The sequence below is a fragment of the Salvelinus alpinus genome, chromosome 10, assembly GCF_045679555.1.
Source record: "Salvelinus alpinus chromosome 10, SLU_Salpinus.1, whole genome shotgun sequence".
Lineage (NCBI taxonomy): Eukaryota > Metazoa > Chordata > Actinopteri > Salmoniformes > Salmonidae > Salvelinus > Salvelinus alpinus.
In genome coordinates this window covers 28,547,819-28,571,007 of record NC_092095.1, presented here as the reverse complement: position 1 = coordinate 28,571,007, position 23,189 = coordinate 28,547,819, and the positions used below count along the sequence as shown (strand labels likewise).

Below are 23,189 nucleotides of genomic sequence, written 5' to 3'. Positions count from 1 at the left end.
ATCATCAGTCAGCATTAGACGCAGACACACACAGACACACACACGCAGACACACACACTCAGCCCTGTGTCCAGTCCAATCGCCTGTCTGTGTCCATCTGTCTGTCAGATCTCGGTCACAGCTGTAAAGATCCTGCTAAAACCACCTCCATGCTAAATTCATAGCCATTATATGCTAATTGCTAAGTGAGGGCCTGTAAACCACAATGACAGTGTGTGTGTGTGTGTGTGTGTATCAGTTAGCGCGCGTGTGATAGCTCTCTGGCAGACAGCAGACAGATACAGGGATCGATATTTGACTTTTTTCCCTTATAGAACAAACAAATGATTTCACATGTGGAAAATCACATGAATTCACACACAATTTCACATGTGAAATCATGTAAAAACATGTGTTTTTGGAACACTTCATGTGGTTTTTTTGTAAGGGTTGACACAGCTGTGGATTGACAGAGCCAAACGCCTGCCATACCCAATCATACTAAACCACAGGCTTTCCGTTCACATGGCATGCATCCCAAATGGCACCCTATTCCCTATATAGTGCACGACTTTCGACCAGGGGCCATGCGGCTCTGGTCAAAAGTAGTACACTGTGTAGGGAATAGGGTGCCATTTGGGACACACGATAGATTCAACGCTATAATCATGTAGCCAGGTCATAATCAAGTCCTGTCAGTCAGATGTGTGTTATTATACCTTGTGGTTGAATAGGGAAAATGGAACAAGTATTGTGCGGTCTAAAGTAGGCCTTGAACTTGTGTGCTGGTTAGTAAATAGTACGTATCATGTGTGGCGTTATTGTATAGGACTACTGTGGACAGAGGGAAGAAAGGGATGAGCGTTCTGTTCTGTTCATTGAGCTGGGTTCAAACTTGGTTGAAGTTCATTTCAAGCCTGTTCTTTTGTTGACATGATTATGGAAGATAAAGTTGTGTGCGAATACCCAAAAGGGCCACTAGATAAATAACATTAATCCTTGAAAGTTAACAAAATTCTGGTAGTTTACTGGTAAACTTTGAAAGTTTCCGGTAATATACCCTCGATTTGCAACCCTAATTGTGAATGGTGTTACTACTGTGGACAGGTGAGGCATTTGCAGTATAACATTTATAACATTACAACTACTTCCACGGTAAATCATTCACGTGTGTTATGTCATTTATGTCTGTGGTGTGTGTGTTGTGTGTTTGTGTGTGTGTGTGTGTTGTGTGTTGTGGTGTGGTTGTCTTGGATTACAGGGTTCTGCTTACTGGAGTCTGTGTGTATGTGACTGCATGTACTAGTTACCTGAGTCCATCTCATCAAAGTGTGTGTGTGTGTGTGTGTGTGTGTGTGTGTGTGTGTGTGTGTGTGTGTGTGTGTGTGTGTGTGTGTGTGTGTGTGTGTGTGTGTGTGTGTGTGTGTGTGTGTGTGTGTGTAGTGGTTACCTGAGTCCATCTCATCACTGTGAACATAGGAGCTGCAGTGGCTGCTACAGATACTGGTGAAGGAAGCTATGGAGTTCCTGTTGCTGTTACAGTCACTGAAGAGAGACACAGGGAAAAACATTTTCCAGCAGCTAGTAGAAAGACTTTTACTGCCCTTTAATACTAAAAACTGGTTACTGTCAATCTTTCTGGCTTTATCCCAAATGGCACCCTAAACCCTATGGACCCTGGTTAAAAGTAGAGAATAGTTTGTGTTATGATATGGGGGGGGGGGGGGGGGGGGGTTAGTGTTAGGACATAGACAAACACACTATGCCGGTGACACTACCACACTCCATTCCCCCAGGGGGCAGCAGCAACCTTGTCCAGGTGCTGAGCCACGTTGGGTGCTGCCCATTAAGGTGATCAGTCAGAGTACCAGTTTGGAGAGCCATGAGGCTGCTGGTGGGTTTGGTGGCCATGAGGTCTTTCCTTAGTTTGGGCACGCCTGTTTGTAGTTGCCTTTTGTATACATTTATTTTGAGTCACCATCTGAACGGAGAGGTCAAGACGAAGAGGTCAGGAAGGAGCTAGACCTTCATAACAGGTGCCATTTGGGATGCAGCCTTTATGTTTGCTGTTAGTCACAAGAAAAACAGAGGGAGAAAAATTATTCACCAACAAGCTAATTGGCTACCAACTATACTCTCTCGCTCCATCCCTCCCTCTCTTGGTCATTACCTGTAGGAGTCTCTGTTGCTGATGGTGTCGTGTCCTGAGTCCTCCTGTTCGTCTCCGGCGACGTTGAAACACACCTTCTTTCCGTTCTTCTCTCCTCCTCGCTCTCCTTCGCTTTCCGCTGAGATGTAACTCTCTGGGGTCTTCATGTCTGAGGCAGGTGGGAGGGTGATGGAGGAGAGGAGGCTGGGAGAGAGAGGAGGGACGGAGAGAGAGAGACCCGAGAGAGAAAATGCAGGTTATTGAAAGTAGCCACATTCTAGAGCCTTCCTGTAGCAGTCAGAAATAACCATCAGCAGCTAACTAGGCAGGAGAGCATGACGACAAACATGTCTTCACTCCTCCAACCTTATCCTCCTCTCTTTACACGGAAAACATGCCTCGTGGTGAAAGAACACAGTGTCTAATGTCATCAAGATGTGTGTGCGCGCGCGCGCGCGTCACCAAGAACAGTGTGTGTGAAGCGCGTCAACTGTGTTTGCGTGAGTATGTGTGAATGCGCATGTTAAGACCCGTGAGCGAGTGAATGTGTCCGCGCTTGCGTGTGTGTGTGGAGGCCTATCATCGAATGTGTGTGCGCGCGCCCGCATCACTCACACACCCACTGACAGTGAGAGCCAAACAAAGCTCCAACCTGTTTGTGCTAGTCTTCCTCACAACAACTCCAGCAGGCCAGAGGTCCTCCAAATATGAATAACTTCAAACATGCACAGACAGCTGTGTCAACAGCCTAAACTCAACACACACCAGCCCCTCAACTCAGTCTCTCGCTCTGCATGCCTGGGTTCTATCAGGGGCTTTGTGGAGGAAGAGGATCAGAGCTCGATGGTGCGTCCCAAATGGCACCCTGTTCCCTAGATAGTACACTATCGGGAATATTGTGCCATTTAGCATGCAGACCAGGATATTTTCACAGAACTGCAGCAACACATGGAGTCATTTAGAGCCATATTTCCAATAAATGCCAGTCTTGGACTTCCTGACTGGCCTATACAGGCAGGGAGGGAGAAAATCACTAACACGCCATGTCTGTTTGTATTTCAGACTAATTCCATTCATGTCCGTCACTGCGTATATTTTCCGTTGTGTCACGTTTCAGGCTTTACTTGAGACTGTTTCATTTTGGGGGAGTTAACAGACTGCCCTCATGTCCTCTCACACCTCACATCACATCACATCACATGATAGATTATACAGGCTCTATCATTTCAAAAGTCCTGTCGTTTTCCCCTTTATCCCTCCATCCATCCCTCCATCCATCCCTCCATCTATCCATTCAGAGAAGGAGCAACGGAGACCTGCATTCATTAAATCCCACTCCAGATCCCACAACAATGCCCCTCTAGAATGCAGTGACATTCCATTGCCATGGAGAAGGTTCCAGGCCCTGTGATTGGCTGGTCGTAAATAAGGAAGTGTAAGTAGCTTAGGGCTTGTGTGCAGGGAATCAGAGGGAGCAGGGAGAAATACAGTGCACTCAGAAAGTATTCAGACCCCTTCACGTTTTCCACATTTTTGTTACAGCCTTATTCTAAAATTGATACTTTTTTTTCTACTACACACAATAATTCACAATGACAAAGCAAAAAAAAAAAAATTGGCACATTTATGAAAGAAATTTAAACAGAAATACCTTATTTACATAAGTATTCAGAACCTTTGTCAAGAGTCTCGAAAATGAAATCAGGTGCATCCTGTTTCCATTGACCATCCTTGAGGTGTTTCTACAACTTGATTGGCGTCCACCTGTGGTAAATTCAATTGATTGGACATGATTTGGAAAGGTACACACCTGTCTATATAAGGTCCCACAGTAGACAGTGCAGGTCAGAGCAAAAACCAAGCCTTGTCCGTAGAGCTCCGAGACAGAATTGTGTTGAGGCACAGATATGGGGAATGTTATCAAAACAATTCTGCAGCATTGGAGGTTCCCAAGAACACAGTGGCCTCCATCATTCTTAACTGGAAGAAGTTAGGAACCACCAACTCTTCCTAGAGCTGGCCACCCAGCCAAACTGAGCAATCGGGGGAGAAGGGCCTTGGTCAGAGAGTTGACCAAGAACCCGAGCTCCAGAGTTCCTTTGTGGAGATGGGAAAAGCTTCCAGAAGGACCACCATCTCTGCAGCACTCCACCAATCAGTCCTTTATGGTAGAGTAGCCAGACGGAAGCCACTCCTCAGTAAAAGGCACATGACAGCCCACTTGGAGTTTGCCAAAAGGCACCTAAAGGACTCTCAGACCATGAGAAACAAGATTATGTGGTCTGATGAAACCAAGATTGAACTCTTTGGCCTGAATGCCAAGTGTCACGTCCGGAGGAAACCAGGCGCCACTCATCACCTGGCCAATACCACCCTGACAGTGAAGCATGGTGGTGGCGGCATCATTCTGTGGGGATGTTTTTCAGCGGCAGGGACTCGGAGAATAGTGAGGATCGAGGGAAAGATGAACAGAGCAAAGAACAGAGAGATCCTAGATGAAAACCTGCTCAAGAGCTCAGACTAGTGTGAAGGTTCACCTTCCAACAGGACAACGACCCTAAGAACACAGCCAAGACAACACAGGAGTGGCTTTTGGGAATGTCCTTGAGTGGCCCAGCCAGAGCCCGGACTTGATCAAACATCTCTGGAGAGACCTGAAAATCACTGTGTAGCGACGTTCTCCATCAAACCTTAGAGCTTGAGAGGATCTGCAGAGAAGAATAGGAGAAACTCCCCGAATACAGGTGTGCCAAGCTTGTAGCGCCATACCCAGAAGACGAGGCTGTAATCACTGCCAAAGGTGCTTCAACAAAGTACTGAGTAAAGGGTCTGAATACTTATGGAAATGTGATATTTCAGTTCGAAATATTTGATACATTTGCAAACATTTCTAAAAACCTGTTTTTGCTTTGTCATTATGGGCTATTGTGTATAGATTGATGAGGGGGGAAAAACAATTTAATCAATTTTGGAATAAGGCTGTAACGTAACAAAATGTGGAAAAAGTGAAGGGGTCTGTATACTTTCCGAAAGCACTGTATACAGTAGCTGCAAGCAGCCATGGCGGGGTTCACGCTATGGCTCCACAGCGAAACCATCAGGACAAATTGGACACATTGCTCTAGGATGAGCTACTGTACTTCTGTACTCCTTACCACGCTTGCTAAATATCAAAACTCAAAATCAAACAGATTAACCTTTTGATGTATTTTGGACCATTTTTAATGATGTTGACTACTTTAAATGTTTTATTCTCCAGAACCTCTGGACCGATCGGCACCAAATTTGGTATGTAGCATCTACGGACGCGTGTCTTCAAACACAATATTTAGCTCAAACAATATGGCTGCTATAAGCCAATGAGCTTGCATTAATGATTTGTCCTGTCCAACAGCACCCCCATGTGGCCAAACAAAACCATACTCAACAGGTTACCTAGACTTATATCCCTGAACATGTATGCCAAATTCCATGACTCTGGGTCAAACAGATAAAGTTATATAAATATGTGCCCATAATAGAGCAACCGTGTGGTCGATCTGAATGAGGCTTGACAGTGATTGGAACATTTGTATCACATTTTGTTACGATGTGAATATCCGTGTGTGATTTCTAAGTATTTATGTGCCAGATCAAGCCCATGTGAATGTTTATTGGTCAGTAGTGGCCATGTTGTTTGAAATGCTAGCCTGGAAAAAAATCCATTGCGAGACCTTGGTCCATAGATGCTATATACACTACATGACCAAAAGTATGTGAACACCTGCTTGTCGAAAATCTCATTCCAAAATCATGGGCATTAATATGGAGTTGGTTTCCCCTTTGCTGCTATAACAGCCTCCACTCTTCTGGGAAGGCTTTCCACAAGATGTTGGAACATTGCTGCAGGGACTTGCTTCCATTCAGCCACGAGAGCATTAGTGAGGTCGGACACTGATGTTGGGGCGATTAGGCCTGGCTCGTAGTCGACGTTCAAATTAATCCCAAAGGTGTTCGATGGGGTTGAGGTCAGGGCTTTGTGCAGGCCAGTCAAGTTCTTCCAGACCAATCTCGACAAACCATTTCTGGTTGGACCTCGCTTTGTGCAAGGGTACATTGTCATGCTGAAAAAGGAAAAGGCCTTCCCCAAACTGTTGCCACAATGTTGGAAGCACAGAAATGTCTAGAATGTCATTGTAAGCTGTAGCGTTAACATTTCCCTTCACCGGAACTAAGGGGCCTAGCCCGAACAATGAAACAATGAAAAACTGCCCAGACCATTATTCCTCTTCCACCAAACATTAGTTGGCACTATGCCTTCGAGCAGGTAGCGTTCTCCTGGCATCCACGAAACCCAGATTTGTCCATTGGACTGCTAGATAGTGACGCATGATTCCTCACCCCCAGAGAAAGCATTTCAAGTGCTCAAATCAAGTAAAATGTTATTGGCCACATACACATGTTTAGCAGATGTTATTGCGGGTGTAGCGAAATGCTTGTGTTTCTAGTGCCAACAGTGCAGTAATATCAAACAAGTAATATCTTTCACAACATACACAAATCTAAGTAAAGGGAAGGAATTAAATATATAAATATTTGGACGAGCAATGTCAGGGCGGCAAGACACGGTAGAAAAGAATAGAATACAGTATATACACATGAGATGAGTAATGGAAAATATGTAAACATTATTAAAGTGACTAGTGTTCGATTTATTAAAGTGGCCAGTGATTTCAAGTCTATGTATATAGGCAGCAGCCTCTAATGTGCCAGTGATGCAAAATGTATTAATATAATATAATATAATTCTATTTAACAGTCTGATGGCCTTGAGATAGAAGCTGTTTTTCAGTTTCTCAGTCCCAGCTAGTTTGCCCCCCGTGATGCGTTGGGAAGGAGGCACCACCCAATGGAGAGCCCTACGGTTGCGGGCGGTGCAGTTGCCGTACCAGGCAGTGATACAGCCCGACAGGATGCTCTCAATTGTGCATCTGTAAAGGTTTGTGAGGGTTTTAGGTACCAAGACAAATTTCTTCAGCCTCCTGAGGTTGAAGAGGCACTGTTGTGCCTTCTTCACCACACATTGTCTGTGTGGGTGGACCATTTCAGTTTGTCAGTGATGTGTATGCCGAGGACCTTGAAACTTTCCACCTTCTCCACTGCGTTCCAGTCAATGTGGATAGGGTGTTGCTCCCTCTGCAGTTTCCTGAAGTCCACGATCATCTCCTTTGTTTTGTTGATGTTGAGTAAGAGGTTATTTTCCTGGCACCACACTCTGAGCCCTCACCTCCCTGTAGGCTGTCTCGTCATTGTTGGCAAACTTGATGATTGAGTTTGAGGCGTGCGTGGCCACGCAGTCAAGGGTGAACAGGGAGTACAGGAGGGGGCTGAGCACGGACCCTTGTGGGGTCCCAGTGTTGAGGATCAGCGAAGCGGAGGTGTTGTTTCCTACCTTCACCACCTGGGGGCGGCCTGTCAGGAAGTCCAGGACCCAGTTGCACACGGCGGGGTTCAGACCAATGGCCTCGAGCTTAATGATGAGCTTGGAGGGTACTATGGTGTTGAATGCTGAGCTGTAGTCAATGAACAGCATTCTTACATAGGTATTCCTCTTGTACAGATAGGATAGGGCCGTGTGCAGTGCGATGATGATTGCATCATCTGTGGATCTATTGGGGCGTTAAGCAAATTGAAGTGGGTCTAGGGTGTCAGGTAAGGTAGAGGTGATATGATCCTTGACTAGTCTCTCAAAGCACTTCATGATGACAGAAGTGAGTGCTACGGGGCAATAGCCATTTAGTTCAGTTACCTTTGCTTTCTTGGGTACAGGAACAAGGGTGGACATCTTGAAGCATGTGGGGATAGCAGACTTTGATAGCGAGAGATTGAATATGTCCGTAAACACACTAGCCAGCTGGCCTGCACATGCTCTGAGGACGAGGCTAGGGATGCCATCTGGGCCGACAGCCTTTCAAAGGTTAACACTCTTAAATGTCTTACTCACATCGGCCACGAAGAAGAAGAGCCCACAGTCCTTGGTAGCGGGCCACGTCGGTGGCACTGTGTTATCCTCAAAGCGGGCGAAGACAGTGTTTAGCTTGTTTGAAAGCAAGACGTTGGTGTCCGTGACGTGGCTGGTTTTCCTTTTAAAGTCTGTGATTGTCTGTAGACCGTGCCACATACGTCTAGTGTCTGAGCCATTGAATTGCGACTCCACTTTGTCTCTATACTGACGTTTTGCCTGTTTGATTGCCTTACAAAGGGGATTAACTACACTGTTAATATTCTGCCATATTCCCAGTCACCTTGCCATGGTTAAACTGCAGTGGTTCGCTCTCTCAGTTTTGCACGAATGCTGCCATCTATCCACTGTTGCTGGTTAGGGTAGGTTTTAATAGTACAGTGGGTACAACATCTCCTACACACTTCCTGATAAACTCAGTCACCGTATCAGTATATTCGTCAATGCTATTCTTAGAGGCTACCCGGAACATATCCCAGTCCGTGTGATCAAAACAGTCTTGAAGTGTGGATTCCGATTGGTCAGATAAGCATTGAATAGTCCTTAGCTTCTGCCTATAGGAAGGGAGGAGCAAAATGGAGTCATGATCAGATTTGCCAAATGGAGGGCCTTGTAGGCATCCCAGAAGTTGGAGTAGCAGTGGTCAAGTGTTTTAGCAGCGCGCGTACTACAGTCAATGTCCTGATAGAACTTCGGCAGCCTTTTTCTACAATTTGCTTTGTAAAAATCCCCAGATACAATAAATGAGTCCTGTGGTTTCCAGTTTGCATAAAGTCTAGTGAAGTTCTTTGAGGGCTGTGACTATAACCGAAAATTATTTTCTTGGAGATGATACAGCCAGCATTTAATTGTGTGGTATTCTAGGTCGGGTGAACAAAAGGACTTGAGATCCTGCATGTTATCCCAATCGCACCATGAGTCGTTAATCATGAAACATGCTCCCCTGCCCTTCTTCTCGGAGAGATATTTATTCCTGTCTGCGCGATGAACGGAGAACCCAACTGGCTGGACGGACTCTGACAGTATATCCTGTAAGAGCCATGTTTCTGTGAAACAGAGTATGTTACAATCCCTGATGTCTCTCTGAAAACAATCCTCGCCCTAAGCTCGTCAACTTTATTATCCATAGACAGGACATTAGCGAGTAATATACTTGGAAGCGGTGGGTGATGTGCGCGCCTCCTAAGTCGAACTAGAAGACCACTCCGAGTACCTCTCCTCCGCCGGCAGTGTTTTGGGTCGGCCTCTGGATTCAGTTCAATTGCCCTGGAGGTGCACACCAGGGCAACAAAGGATCCGATTCGGGAAAGTCATATTTCTGGTCGTAATGCTGGTAGTGCTGGTGAGTTACTGCCGCTCTGATATCCAATAGTCCTTTTCAGCTGGGCTACTAAAAAAATTCTGGGCTAATAATTTAAGAAATAATACATAAAAAAACGAAATACTGGAAAGTTTCCTAAGAACTAGAAGCACGGCAGCCCTCTCTGTAGGCGTCATTTTCAATTTTTTTGCTCCAGACGCTTTGCATTAAGCATGGTGATCTTAGGATTGTGTGCGGCTGCTATGCAACGGAAACCCATTTCATGAAGCTCCTGACGAACAGTTCTTGTGCTGACGTTGCTTCCAGAGGCAGTTTGGAACTCGGTAGTGAGTGTTGCAACCAAGGACAGACGATTTTTAAGCGCTACGCGCTTCAGCACTCGCCGGTTCCATTCTGTGAGCTAGTGTGGCCTACCACTTCGCGGCTGAGCCGTTGTTGCTCCTAGACGTTTCCAATTCACAATAACAGCACTTACAGATGACTGAGGCAGCTCTAGCAGGGCAGAAAGTTGACGAACGGACTTGTTGGAAAGGTGGCATGTTTAAAGTCAATGAATTCTTCAGTAAGGCCATTGTACTGCCAATGTTTGTCTATGGAGATTGCATGGCTGTGTGCTCGATTTTATACACCTGTCAACAACGGGTGTGGCTGAAATAACTGAATCCACTCATTTGAAGGGGTGTCCACATACACTATGTATACAAAAGTATAAAGTTTCATGCAGATCGGTCATTTGCTGCTTAAACCACTAATAACAATGACAGGACCACAACACTGGGTCAGGGACGGGATCGAGAGAGAGAGAGAGAAAGAGAAGAGAGGAAAGCAAGCGAGAGAAAAGAGAGCGAAGAGAGAGAGAAAGGAGAGAAAGAATAGCGAGAAAGGAAAGAAACAGAGAAAGAGAGCGAGAGAGAAACAGAAGGGAGAGAAGGAAAGATGCAAAAAGAGAGCGAGAGCGACCAACTCTCAGAGCTCTCCCCTAAGTGTGTCCTGAATAGCTTTATATACATAAACCTTTAATCAAGCCCCTTGACAAGCTCTATAGGCTCAATAGACATCAATCACCCTCACAAGATCGATAAGAGCATCTGCATTACAAAGCCTTTACCTCAGTCAGGTTCTTAATAGTGCATCAGCATGGTTTAATCAGAGAGGAAGTGAACATGTTAGAGTGGACAGATGTAAAGTACTGGAGCTGACTGGACCGGAGAGGTTGGATGCGTCCCAAATGGCACTCTATTCAATATACAGTACCAGTCAAAAGTTTGGACACACCTACTCATTCAAGGGTTTTTCTTTATTTTTACTATTTTCTAGATTGTAGAATACTAGTCAAGGTTATCTGATGCAGCACTCCATCACTCTCCTTCTTGGTCAAATAGCCCTTACACAGCCTGGAGGTGTGTTTGGTCATTGTCCTGGTGAAAAACAAATTATAGTCCACTAAGTGCAAATCAGATGGGATGGCGTATCGCTGCAGAATGCTGTGGTAGCCATGCTGATTAAGTGTGCCTTGAATTCTAAATAAATCACTGACTGTGTCACGAGCCAAGCACCCCCACACAATAACACCTCCTCCTCCATGCTTCACGGTGGGAACCACACATGCGGAGAACATCTGTTCACCTACTCTGCATATCACAAAGACCCGGCTGTTGGAACCAAAAATCTCAAATTTGGACTCAGACTTAAGGACAGATTTCCACCGGTCTAATGTCCATTGCTCGTGTTTCTTATCCCAAATAAGTGTCTTCTTCTTATTGGTGTCCTTTAGTAGTGGTTTCTTTGAAGGAATTCGACCATGAAGGCCTGATTCACGCAGTCTCCTCTGAACAGTTGATGTTGAGATGTGTTTGTTACTTGAACTCTGTGGAGCAATTATTTGGGGTGCAATCTGAGGTGCAGTTATTTTTATGAACTTATCCTCTGCAGCAGAGTTAACTTTGGGTTTTCCATTCCTGTGGCGGTCCTCATGAGAGTCAAGTTCATCATAGCGCTTGATGGTTTGTGTGACTGCACTTGAAGAAACTTTCAAAGTTCTTGAAATGTTCCGGATTGACTGACCTTCATGTCTTAAAGTAATGATGGACTGTCGTTTCTCTTTGCTTATCTGAGCTGTTCTTGCCATAATAAAGACTTGGTATTTTACCAAATAGGGCTATCTTTTGTATACAACCCTTACCTTGTCACAACACCTGTGAATGGCTCAAACGCATTAAGGAAAGAATTTCCACAAATTAACAAGGCACACCTGTTAATTGAAATGCATTCCAGGTGACTACCTCATGAAGCTTTTTACAAATGTTCGCATTTTTGACATTAGAGTATTTTGTGTAGATCGTTGACAAAAAATGACACCACAAAATGTGTAAATAGTCAAGGTGTGTGAATACTTTATGAAGGCACTGTATTGGGCCTTCTTTTTGCTTGGATGACTGTAGTCAACCTCATGAAGCTGGTTGAGAGAATGCCAAGAGTGTGAAAAAGCTGACATCAAGGCAAAGGGTGGCTACTTTGAAGAATCTCAAATATAAACATATTTGGATTTGTTTAACACTTTTCTGGTTACTACATGACTCCATGTGTGTTATTTCATAGATTTGATGTCTTCACTATTATTCTACAATGTAGAAAATAGTAAAAATAAAAACCCTTGAATGTCCAAACTTTTGACTGGTACTGTATAGAGCACTACTTTTGACCCAGCCCTATTGGTTGACTCAGCCCTATTGGTTGACCCAGCCCAATTGGCCCTGGTCCAAATCAGTGTACTGTATAAGGAACAGGGTGTCATTTGAGACAGACTTTGTTAGTGTTCTAATCTCTTGGATGAGAAATGGATGGACATTCTGTTCTTGCCCTGGTAGACGCAGGCGGGAGAGGAGGAGAGGCGGGGGGATAGGGGGACATAAGTTAGGAGGAGAAAAGGTTGGAAGAGAGAACTGGGGCAGAAGAGAAAATAAACAAATGTGAAAATTACCAGGAGAGGAGGACTTGACGTGATACAGGACGTGAGGAGAAGAGAGGAGAAGCGGTAGAGATTAGAGGTCGACCGATTATGATTTGTCAAAGCCGATACCGATTATTGGAGGCCAGAAAAAAGCCGATACTGATTAATCGGACGATTTTAACTTAATATAATACATCAATAAAATCTATTTAGCCTCAAATAAATAATGAAACATGTGCAATTTGGTTTAAATAATGCAAAAACAAAGTGGTGGAGAAGAAAGTAAAAGTGCAATATGTGCCATGTAAAAAAGCTCATGCTTAAGTTCCTTGTTCAGAACATGAGAACATATGAAAGCTGGTGGTTCCTTTTAACATGAGTAAGAAGTTTTAGGTTGGAGTTATTATAGGAATTATAGGACTATTTCTCTCTATACGATTTGTATTTCATATACCTTTGACTATTGGATGTTCTTATAGGCACTTTAGTATTGCCAGTGTAACAGTATAGCTTCCGTCCCTCTCCTCGCTCCTACCTGGGCTCGAACCAGGAACACATCGACAACAGCCACCCTCGAAGCAGCATTACCCATGCAGAGCAAGGGGAACAACTACTCCAAGTCTCAGAGCGAGTGACGTTTGAAACGCTATTAGCGCGCACCCCGCTAACTAGCTAGCCATTTCACATCGGTTACACCAGCCTAATCTCGGGAGTTGATAGGCTTGAAGTCATAAACAGCGCAATGCTTGTAGCATTGCGAAGAGCTACTGGCAAAACGCACGAAAGTGATGTTTGAATGAATGCTTACGAGCCTGCTGGTGCCTACCATCGCTCAGTCAGACTGCTCTATCAAATCATAGACTTAATTATAACATAATAACACACAGAAATACGAGCCTTAGGTCATTAATATAGTCGAATCCGGAAACTATCATCTCGAAAACAAAAAGTTTATTCTTTCAGTGAAATACGGAACCGTTCCGTATCTTATCTAACGGGTGGCATCCATAAGTCTAAATATTCCTGTTACATTGCACAACCTTCAATGTTATGTCATAATTACGTAAAATTCTGGCAAATTAGTTCGCAACGAGCCAGGCGGCCCAAACTGTTGCATATACCCTGACTCTGCGTGCAATGAACGCAAGAGAAGTGACACAATTTCACCTGGTTAATATTGCCTGCTAACCTGGATTTCTTTTTGTTAAATATGCAGGTTTAAAAATATATACTTCTGTGTATTGATTTTAAGAAAGGCATTGATGTTTATGGTTAGGTACAGTCGAGCAACGATTGTGCTTTTTTTCGCAAATGCGCTTTTGTTAAATCATCCCCCGTTTGGCGAAGTTGGCTGTCTTTGTTAGGAAGAAATAGTCTTCACACAGTTCGCTACGAGCCAGGCAGCCCAAACTGCTGCATATACCCTGACTCTGTTGCAAGAGAAGTGACACATTTTCCCCAGTTAAAATAAATTCATGTTAGCAGGCAATATTAACTAAATATGCAGGTTTAAAAATATATACTTGTGTATTGATTTTAAGAAAGGCATTGATGTTCATGGTTAGGTACACGTTGGAGCAACGACAGTCCTTTTTTGCGAATGCGCACCGCATCGATTATATGCAACGCCGTACACGCTAGATAAACTAGTAATATCAAAAGCCATGTGTAGTTAACTAGTGATTATGATTGATTGATTGATTGTTTTTTTATAAGATAAGTTTAATGCTAGCTCGCAACTTACCTTGGCTTCTTACTGCATTCGCGTAACAGGCAGGCTCCTCGTGGAGTGCAATGTAAGGCAGGTGGGTTAGAACGTTGGACTAGTTAACCGTAAGATTGCAAGATTGAATCCCCGAGCTGACAAGGTAAAAATCTGTCGTTCTGCCCCTGAACAAGGCAGTTAACCCACCGTTCCTAGGCCGTCATTGAAAATAAGAATGTATTCTTAACTGACTTGCCTAGTTAAACAAAGGTGTAAAAAATAAAATTAATAAATCTGCCAAATCGGTGTCCAAAAATACAGATTTCCGATTGTTATGAAAACTTGAAATCGGCCCTAATTAAATCGGCCATTCCGATTAATCGGTCGACCTCTAGTAGAGATATAAACCATGTCACCAGGCACGTCCTCGGACAGCTGTGTGACTCCATGTTTGGGGTCCTGATGCAAAAGGTCAAAGGTTGTGGTGCTTCTAAACGGTCAACGCCAAGGAACCACCGCCAAGAAGTTGTGCAACTAATAATCATTCCATGTCCGCTCTCTCTTTTCCCATTACTGAAACATCCCCATTCCCTCCAGTGAGGTTGGAAGTTGGAAATCCGTCTCTACTTTGGAGGGGGAAGGAAGGAAATGCTGATTGTGAAATAAAAGTATCCTTTGTTCCAAATGTGAAAGCTTCAATTCATCAATACATCGTTACAGCACAAAAGACAGGAGACAAGGTCAGTCACACCCCACACAGCCACTTACACACACAGAGACAGACAGAGACACAGACAGAGACACAGACAGAGACACAGACAGACAGAGACAGAGACAGAGACAGAGCGAGAGAGACAGAGCGAGAGAGACAGAGCGAGAGAGACAGAGCGAGAAAGACAGAGCGAGAGAGACAGAGCGAGAGAGACAGAGCGAGAGAGACAGAGCGAGAGAGACAGAGCGAGAGAGCGAGAGAGAAACACACACACACATTTCCCTCAGATTACACAGACCCACAAAGAATTCCAAAACAAATCCAATTTCGATAAACTCACATATCTATTGGGCGAAATACCACAGTGTGCAATTCAGCAGCAAGATTTGTGATCTGATTTGTGATCTGAAGAACAAACACCATTCTAAATACAACCTATATTTATGTTGATTTATTTTCCCTTTTGTACCTTAACTATTTGCATATTGTTACAACACTGTATATATAGACATAATATGACATTTGAAATGTCTTTATTCTTTTGGAACTTTTGTGATTGTAATGTTTACTGTAAACAAAAATAAACATATGTTTCCCATGCCAATAAAGCCCCTTAAATTTCAATTGAGAGAGCGAGAGAAAAAAACAGAGGGAGAGGGGTGAAAGAGGGACAGTGGGTTAATCAAGAGAAAGATATTTGGAGAGAATGGACGAGGGACAGATAGAAGGAGAGGGTTAGAACGAAAGAAAGCGCAAGAGAGAACTTTTAAATCAGGGCCCTTAAAAATGGACCCTCCCTCTCTGCCTGGTTTAAGAGGGCCCCGGAGCTCATTTTGCTCTGCTGTTCCTGAGAGGCCCTATCAGAGATCAGAGGACCGATCAATAGTCTCTGTAATCCACTGGCTAACACTGACACACCCACACCCATAGAGGTCACAGCAAATTAGCCACGCCACGACTAGCTGCTCATTACAGGTTATATTAGTACTGCTGCTCGCGGTCTGACAATGCTGTAGCCTGTTACAGATCACCTTTAATGAGCTATTTTACATAACTGGGAGGAAGGTATGTGCTTGTATGGGGGTGGTTGTGGGAGTGTGTGTGTGTGTGACTACCTTTAAGGAATGTCTCAGTGCATCACAATGTGTGCATACACTAATTAGCATTGACAGAAGCATGTCATTAACATCCGTGCTGAGAAGCGTGTGTGTGTGTGTGTGTGTGTGTGTGTGTGTGTGTGTGTGTGTGTGTGTGTGTGTGTGTGTGTGTGTGTGTGTGTGTGTGTGTGTGTGTGTGTGTGTGTGTGTGTGTGTGTGTGTGTGTGTGTGTGTGGTTCCTGTCAGATGTCAGTGTTTCACATTTCCTCCCTGTGACTCTGAACCTGTGAACCAATGAATCCATCAACAGCACTGGAACAAGCATGGCCAGCAAGGAAACACACACACACGCGCACACACGCACTAGAGTAACAACCTGAGAGAGAATGACTAAGTCTCCTCTCACTCACCAGAGACCACTCACTCACTAGAGACCACTATATCACACACAATGCCCTTCTAAAACTACGCCTCACTTTATGAGGCTCACATGTATCCGGAGGACCAGTTTATACTAGTGTGTGTGTGTGTACATGTGCTCGTGTGTGTTTATAATAGGGGAAACGGCATCAGCGGAAGCAGTCGCCGGTCTTTACATATCACACAATTTCCTCTGCTTATTACAAAATCTATTTTCTCCCCAGCCGGTTTCACCGTCCATGCAGTGCATATTAAAATGGAAATCAAACCAATAGTCTCCGACAAATAAACAAATTCTTCCACTCCTGAAGTGACAAACAAAATACTTCTGAGTAAGGGTGTGTGTGCCTCCACCATGAGTGCGTACGTGCATGGCAGGCGTGCGCACGTCTGTGTGTGTGCCTGCACATATCTGTGTACGTGTGTGTACGTGCGTGTGTGCTGCCAGACTCACTCGTGTATCTGTGAGGCGTGGCCCTCCATCTCTTTCACCAGCGTGGTCAGCTTGCCCAGTAGTTTCTGGTAGGAGTCCAAGATCAGCAGGTCATCCTCCCGGAGCAGGAAGCGGAGGCCGTGACCCTCCGTACGACCCAGACTGTGACCTGACGGAGCTGCCATACTGGTGATGGTGTGTTGTACGTACACCATGGGGTTCAGCTTACCTGGGAGACGGACAGAATTAAACAGAGCACTACAATGGACATTGGCATCCTAGCAAGATGACCACAAATTCCGTTGCTGGCTCCTTCTCTAACCCCGCTAGGCTATCTGCCGCCCCCCCCTCCAGGGTTAGGGTCAGAGGTCAGGGCTTAGTGCTATTCTCTCACCTTGTTCGGCGTTACGACCTCCTCTCTCCAGGGTAGAGCTCTTCCTGTTGTCCAGCTGCACTCCGAAGGCGCTGCCCAGAGAGGTGGTGGTTTTGGGGTAGGACACCTCCATCACGTTCACATGGCAGTTGGTGGGGCAGAAGTCGCTGCTGTGGAGCGGGGACACCTTGGTTTTAGCCTGCTTAAAGGTGGGCCACGCCCTGTTCTTCAACACCCGCGAGAACTGGAGGGAGGAGAGAGAGAGATGGTGGGAGTTAGCATTTAACAATGCTTTGGTGATGCTCTCTTCAGGATTGCAAAATTCCCAAGTTTCCAGAAACCCCTGTTTGGGGATTCCATTATTTCCTGCTTATTCCAGGAATCTTACAGCCGGGATTTCTGTAAAACCTTAGAATTTGGGGAAAGTTACTTGAATCCTAGCTCTTTCGGTCTCTGGATGCAGGCTTTTGCCAAGCAGTAATAATCTGGTCAGAATACCCCTGTCAGAATCATTTACATTCCCCTCTGCAATCCATTGATTTATGTTAAATATTTGAGCCATTAGCCATTCATCAACGTTTGGACACAGGAAACAGAATGTGCGTAACAAACAACCAGAGTCTGTGTTTATGTGGAGTATTTACAAGTCTGAGCAACTCTGAACCCTGAAACACATCACCTATCAACACACTCATTCATAAGTATAACCATGTTTAAGGCTGGGCTGGGTGATTTAACTGAAACCAGAGAATTATTGCACACAGTCTGACGAAGTATTTTAAACAGGTAACATTAAACAGCTCTTCTTCTTCACTGATACGTTCTATGAAGACGTATCACTTCAAGATGCTCGACCTTCTTCCTCGGTATGGTTTCATCTCGGTTGCATGCTTGTGCATGTGTTTCAGAGGGGGGTTTTCCATTCACATACGTCCATGCAGAACTAACAAACACCGGACAAATAGAGAGATCCATCATAGTGTATTGTGGTTTGGCAGTTTCCATTGAAACCAGAAGAAGAAATGTCTTCTGTCAGATACATTACCCTGGACAATATAAATACTATATTGTTTAAATGAATATATACTTCCCCTGGGCTGCACGGTAAATCTCATACACAACCATGGAAAACAGGAACATAAATCTGCACGCCACCAAACGCTGTACTGTAAGCCATGCTCCCCTGGTCTGCGTACTAACTAAGTGACTGATAGCATCTCTGTGTGTTAATATGCTAGGTGCCTGCGGGGTATGTTCAGCATCCTAAAAACATTTTTGGGTGAACCCTCTGTCACAGACCCTACATAACATTCACACACATCGCAAACGATTGATAGCCTACTGGGCAAATCTCCCTTGAGGCAGTCAAGCCATTGCATTCCTTCCACAAATGTAGTCCGGTTGCGGTCGCAGCTGAACCTCGTTTCAAATAAATCATCATATTTGTACGCCTAGCAATCACAAAATGACGTTACTGTCTCAAATTAACGAAAGGAGTCGAAAGAGTCGTTCTTTCGACTGAACGGGTCAAAGAGATCGGAGTCAGTAAAAAGAGCCAAACTTCCCATCACTAGTAGCCGGCCGACCCACCAGGCTATCTACATAACGGTCTCCCTCTCTCCCTCACTCCACTGGAATGGCACATGTACAGGGGGGAGTTATTACACAACATTAGGCCAGGATGTAGATCTTTAGTCTATCCAGCTGTGGTTAATCCAAGGCTCCACCAAAGGTATAGCCAGAGTTTAGAAGTGATTATCCCCCCCCCCCTCTCTCTCTCACATATAAACACGTGCTCACATACACAAACCACACGCACGCTTACCTAAATATTATCCAGACCTCTCTCAAGGGTCAAGAAGAGCTGATTACATTTCAGCAGGCCAGTGTTCTACCTTGTTGACGTAAGAGCGCATCTTGTTCATAACCTCTCACTTCTCATGTCAATCTGACCGGCCGGCGTCAACATCCCTGGTAAATAACTGTCTCGGTCTGTCTCGGTCTGTCTCGGTCTGTCTCGGTCTGTCTCGCTCTGTCTCGGTCTGTCTCGGTCTGTCTCGGTCTGTCTCGGTCTGTCTCGGCGAATACAGGGGGTGACACTCGTTCATTATTTTCTGTTGATCTTTCATCCGGCATATAAACAGACACATTCAAATTCCACAGCAAAATATTGGGCGAAAAAAATAGTGCCCTATTCCGTACATAGTGCACTTCTTTTGACCAGAGCCCTACGGGCTATGTAGTGCTCTAGGGAATAGGGTGCTATTTGGAATGCAGCCATTCAGTGGAAATGTAACGATGCTCTGATAACAGAAGTGTCAGCAGTGAAGTGGTCATGGCATCCTGTCTAGAGTAGTAGAATGAATGGTGCTTTATATTATCATATACTATTTAGTAAAATTATTCATGTGTTGACAGAGGAAAATGTGTCTTCGCAATGGGAGATGATGTAAATCCTTGCTTTACTTTGTTCACAACAACCTGAGAGACACACACACACACACACGTTTGGGCACGCACGCACGTAAGCACCACACACCCGTCCCCCACCACCACACGCCGTACCTTTCTGTAGTTGGTGATACGTCTGTTAATGTGCTCCACCCGCTCTCCACACATGGCGCTGAAGCGGACCTGCAGGTTCTCAGGGATGACGTCACAGCTGGAGCTCAGTCTACTGCACATCTGAACCAGCGTGTCATCACTATGCGCCAGCGCCTCCAGGATCTGACAGGGTTGAAGGACAAAGGTTAGAGAGAAGGAGGCTGACTTTATTACATGTAACTTATAAGGGTAAAAGGTCCTATCCAATCCTTAAAAAGGTGCAATATGCAGAAATCGCTCCACTATTTCCTGGTTGCAAAAATTCAAATAGTTCACCTAATTTCAGTTTATGTGAACAAAACAAGCTATGCATAGTGTAGATTCAAAGTACCATCTAAACCGCTGTGAAATATATTTTCCATAACCAAAAATATGGTATTTTCAGCTTTTCTTTGTACTAAACTGAAAGTAATAGGCAAAAACTAAACTTAAGAACAGGAATCATAGAAATAGCACACACAGAACAGATCTACAGCTCATTAGACTTGCTTTTAATTAGACTGACAGATCTAGAACTCACATTTCTGTATGAATTTGGTCGGGTCGCCAAAAAACGTACATAGTGCAGCTTTAAATCACAGACAGAAAACAGAAAGTCCAAAGAAGCAGAGTTGCAGAAAAGGCAAGAGTGACGGAGGAAAAAAAAACTCTTTCTGTTGTTTTTTTAACTGGACGCCCACCAGAAGAGAAGAAGAACGACAGGGGAAATGTAACAGCGGGAGGAGGAGAGGAGTGGAGGAGAGATGAAGTGCCCAGCAGCGTTTGTGATATTAAAATTCAACATCACACCGAGCTCTCTCTCTCTCTCTCTCTCTCTCTCTCTCTCTCTCTCTCTCTCTCTCTCTCTCTCTCTCTCTCTCTCTCTCTCTCTCTCTCTCTCTCTCTCTCTCTCTCTCTCTCTCTCTCTCTCTCTCTCCCTCTCCTCCCTCCCTCTCCCTCTCCCTCTCCCTCTCCCTCCTCTGTTTCCCTCGTACCCTCTCTATCTTTCTCTCTCTCGCTCTCTCTCTCTCTCTCTTCCCCCTCTGTTTCCCTCATACCCTCTCTATCTTTCACTCTCTCTCTCTCTCTCTCTTCCCCCTCTGTTTCCCTCATACCCTCTCTATCTTTCACTCTCTCTCTCTCTCTTCCCCCTCTGTTTCCCTCATACCCTCTCTATCTTTCACTCTCTCTCTCTCTCTCTTCCCCCTCTGTTTCCCTCATACCCTCTCTATCTTTCGCTCTCTCTCTCTCTCAACCCAGGACTAGTGGGGCAGATGTTTGTAATAACACTAAAATGTATTTTAGTTTCTGGGGGACGAGACACAGACAGACTTTTAATATCCAGAACAAGTCATAGATTTGGCCTGGGTTCAAGTGTCTGACAAGTCTTACTGTTGTCGTAAATCCATGCTGGTTTGCGGTCTGGTGTGCGTCTGTGTGCGTGCACACACGTGTGCTTGTGTGTGTGCGTGACCCAGACAAATGGGGACCAATCTGATAAAGCTATTTCAGGTATGAGAACAGAACTAAAACAGTCCTAACGCACAACAAAGATCAGATCGGGTTGGGGAGAACCGGGACAGAAGTAACACTGTTTGTTTTGATCCAAAACTCAGAGATCGATAAGCTAGTCACTATATTTTATGACAAACAATTTATATACAGTGTGTCCTCCACCATTAGAAACTGTCATTTCATTTCTAGGGTAAATGAGTTGAAATGATATAGACAGACCTACTCTAACGCTACTTCTGTTCTTGCTGGCGGGGCCGAAGTAACATAGGCGTGGGACGAAAGTAGCGACCGGTGAGAAGTGCACAATATCTGTCTTATTTCCACGCTTGTTACTTTCAACAAATGTACCATCGGCCATCATTTCATATCTGTGTCAATTCAATAAACAAGGCTATAGGTTTGTAATTTTCGAAAATGAACCATGCGTCAACATCGCATACCTCGCAACCACAATATTGAAAGCCTTACAATATTAAAATCAGACTAAAATGGATCACATAATAGCTGAGCTATATTAACCATCCTTTCCTCATCTCACTTTAATAGGAATGTAGATGGTTTCTCACAGTTTTCAATGATTATTCCTGCTTAGTCCTACCAATAATACTTCCGCCGCATCCCCATGTAACTTCTCCCTGGCTAGCATCCAAGACTAGCGAGCATGAAACTTAAAACCTGTGCTGCCACTATTTACTAGATGGGTTAAGAAAATAACATATGTTTGGTACTCTACAACTGAAAAACACTTCCAGATCTGTTTTTTTTTTATTTTTTACTTTTCCTCGCTCAAAACAACTTTTGTTGATAACTCGTTGAAGTGTTGTCACAGTGTGCAGATATTTTGCAGGGAGGTCGTCTTCCACATTAGGGAAGTGTCTTTACGTTAGGGCTGGGGGAAATATCGTATTTTAAGTATTTATTTGACCTTTATTTAACTAGGCAAGTCAGTTAAGAACAAATTCTTATTTTCAATGACGGCCTAGGAACAGTGGGTTAACTGCCTTGTTCAGGGGCAGAACGACAGATTTTTACCTTGTCAGCTTGAGGATTCGATCTAGCAACCTTTTGGTTACTAGTCCAACGGTCTAACCACTAGGCTACCTGCCGCCCCAAATAACGGTTTGGGATGCACGGACAGGTTTGGGTTGTTACTTTACCTTCTATAACGGTATTTGAATGTTTGGTTTGTTAAATGTAATATGCCGTGTGTAACGTCCATTTTTATAGTTTACACCGCAACTTGAGTCATCCCTCTCCGCCTAAATCAGCATGTCGTCTGTGCAACAGTATCTTCTAAATCAAAGAGGAATAGGGGAAGCATGAATATGTTGGCTACATGAAGAAACATTTAATGTAGCCAAAAATGATAGGGTCCCATAGGAAACACTGACCAACACATTGGTTCCTACCCTGGCACAATAACCTTGTTTGACCTGCTGGCCGCAATGAATTCTACAGCAGGATTAATACACGCTCAACCAGTGACTTCGGAGACATCCTCCGACCAACAACCGTCTATCAGGTGTGCGCAGGCAAAATAGATCATGCTGCAGGCAGCATAGAGGACAAAAAGATATGTGTAGAACTGATAATTGATCACATGGTGCAAGAATGACTGCAAACAATTGAATGTTATGTTGGACACAGCTTTGTAGAACCAAAACATACACAGCCTCTGCTCAACAAACCCGAACCATAGACCAAATCGTTTGGGGTGCTGCAGTTCCCGAACGATATTGGGCTCATCACCCTCACGGCAGGCAAGCAATGCATTCCGCCAAGAGTCGTTCACAATGTAGTCCGGTTGCGGCCTCAACTAGACCTTGTTTCAAATGTACCAAGAGCTTGTCTTATTTGTACGTCGAGCAATTAACAAATGTACACTTTTTAAAGCATGCTTTTACAAGTCTCAGTCACAAATGACAGCTCCAATAAGCCCCTAATGGTAAAT

General features: G+C 44.4%; 1 protein-coding gene across 1 annotated transcript in view; it reads right to left on the bottom strand.

The window, feature by feature from the left end:
• prex2 (phosphatidylinositol-3,4,5-trisphosphate-dependent Rac exchange factor 2) overlaps window positions 1-23,189 on the bottom strand; it is a 246,130-nt gene that overhangs the window by 97,134 nt on the left and 125,807 nt on the right. The window contains exons 23-27 of the mRNA XM_071328774.1: window positions 19,706-19,867; window positions 17,162-17,384; window positions 16,789-16,996; window positions 2,150-2,332; window positions 1,430-1,524 (exon numbers count right to left, since the gene is read on the bottom strand). Of these exons, the coding sequence (XP_071184875.1) occupies window positions 1,430-1,524; window positions 2,150-2,332; window positions 16,789-16,996; window positions 17,162-17,384; window positions 19,706-19,867 (871 nt within the window). The remainder of the gene's footprint in view (window positions 1-1,429; window positions 1,525-2,149; window positions 2,333-16,788; window positions 16,997-17,161; window positions 17,385-19,705; window positions 19,868-23,189) is intronic.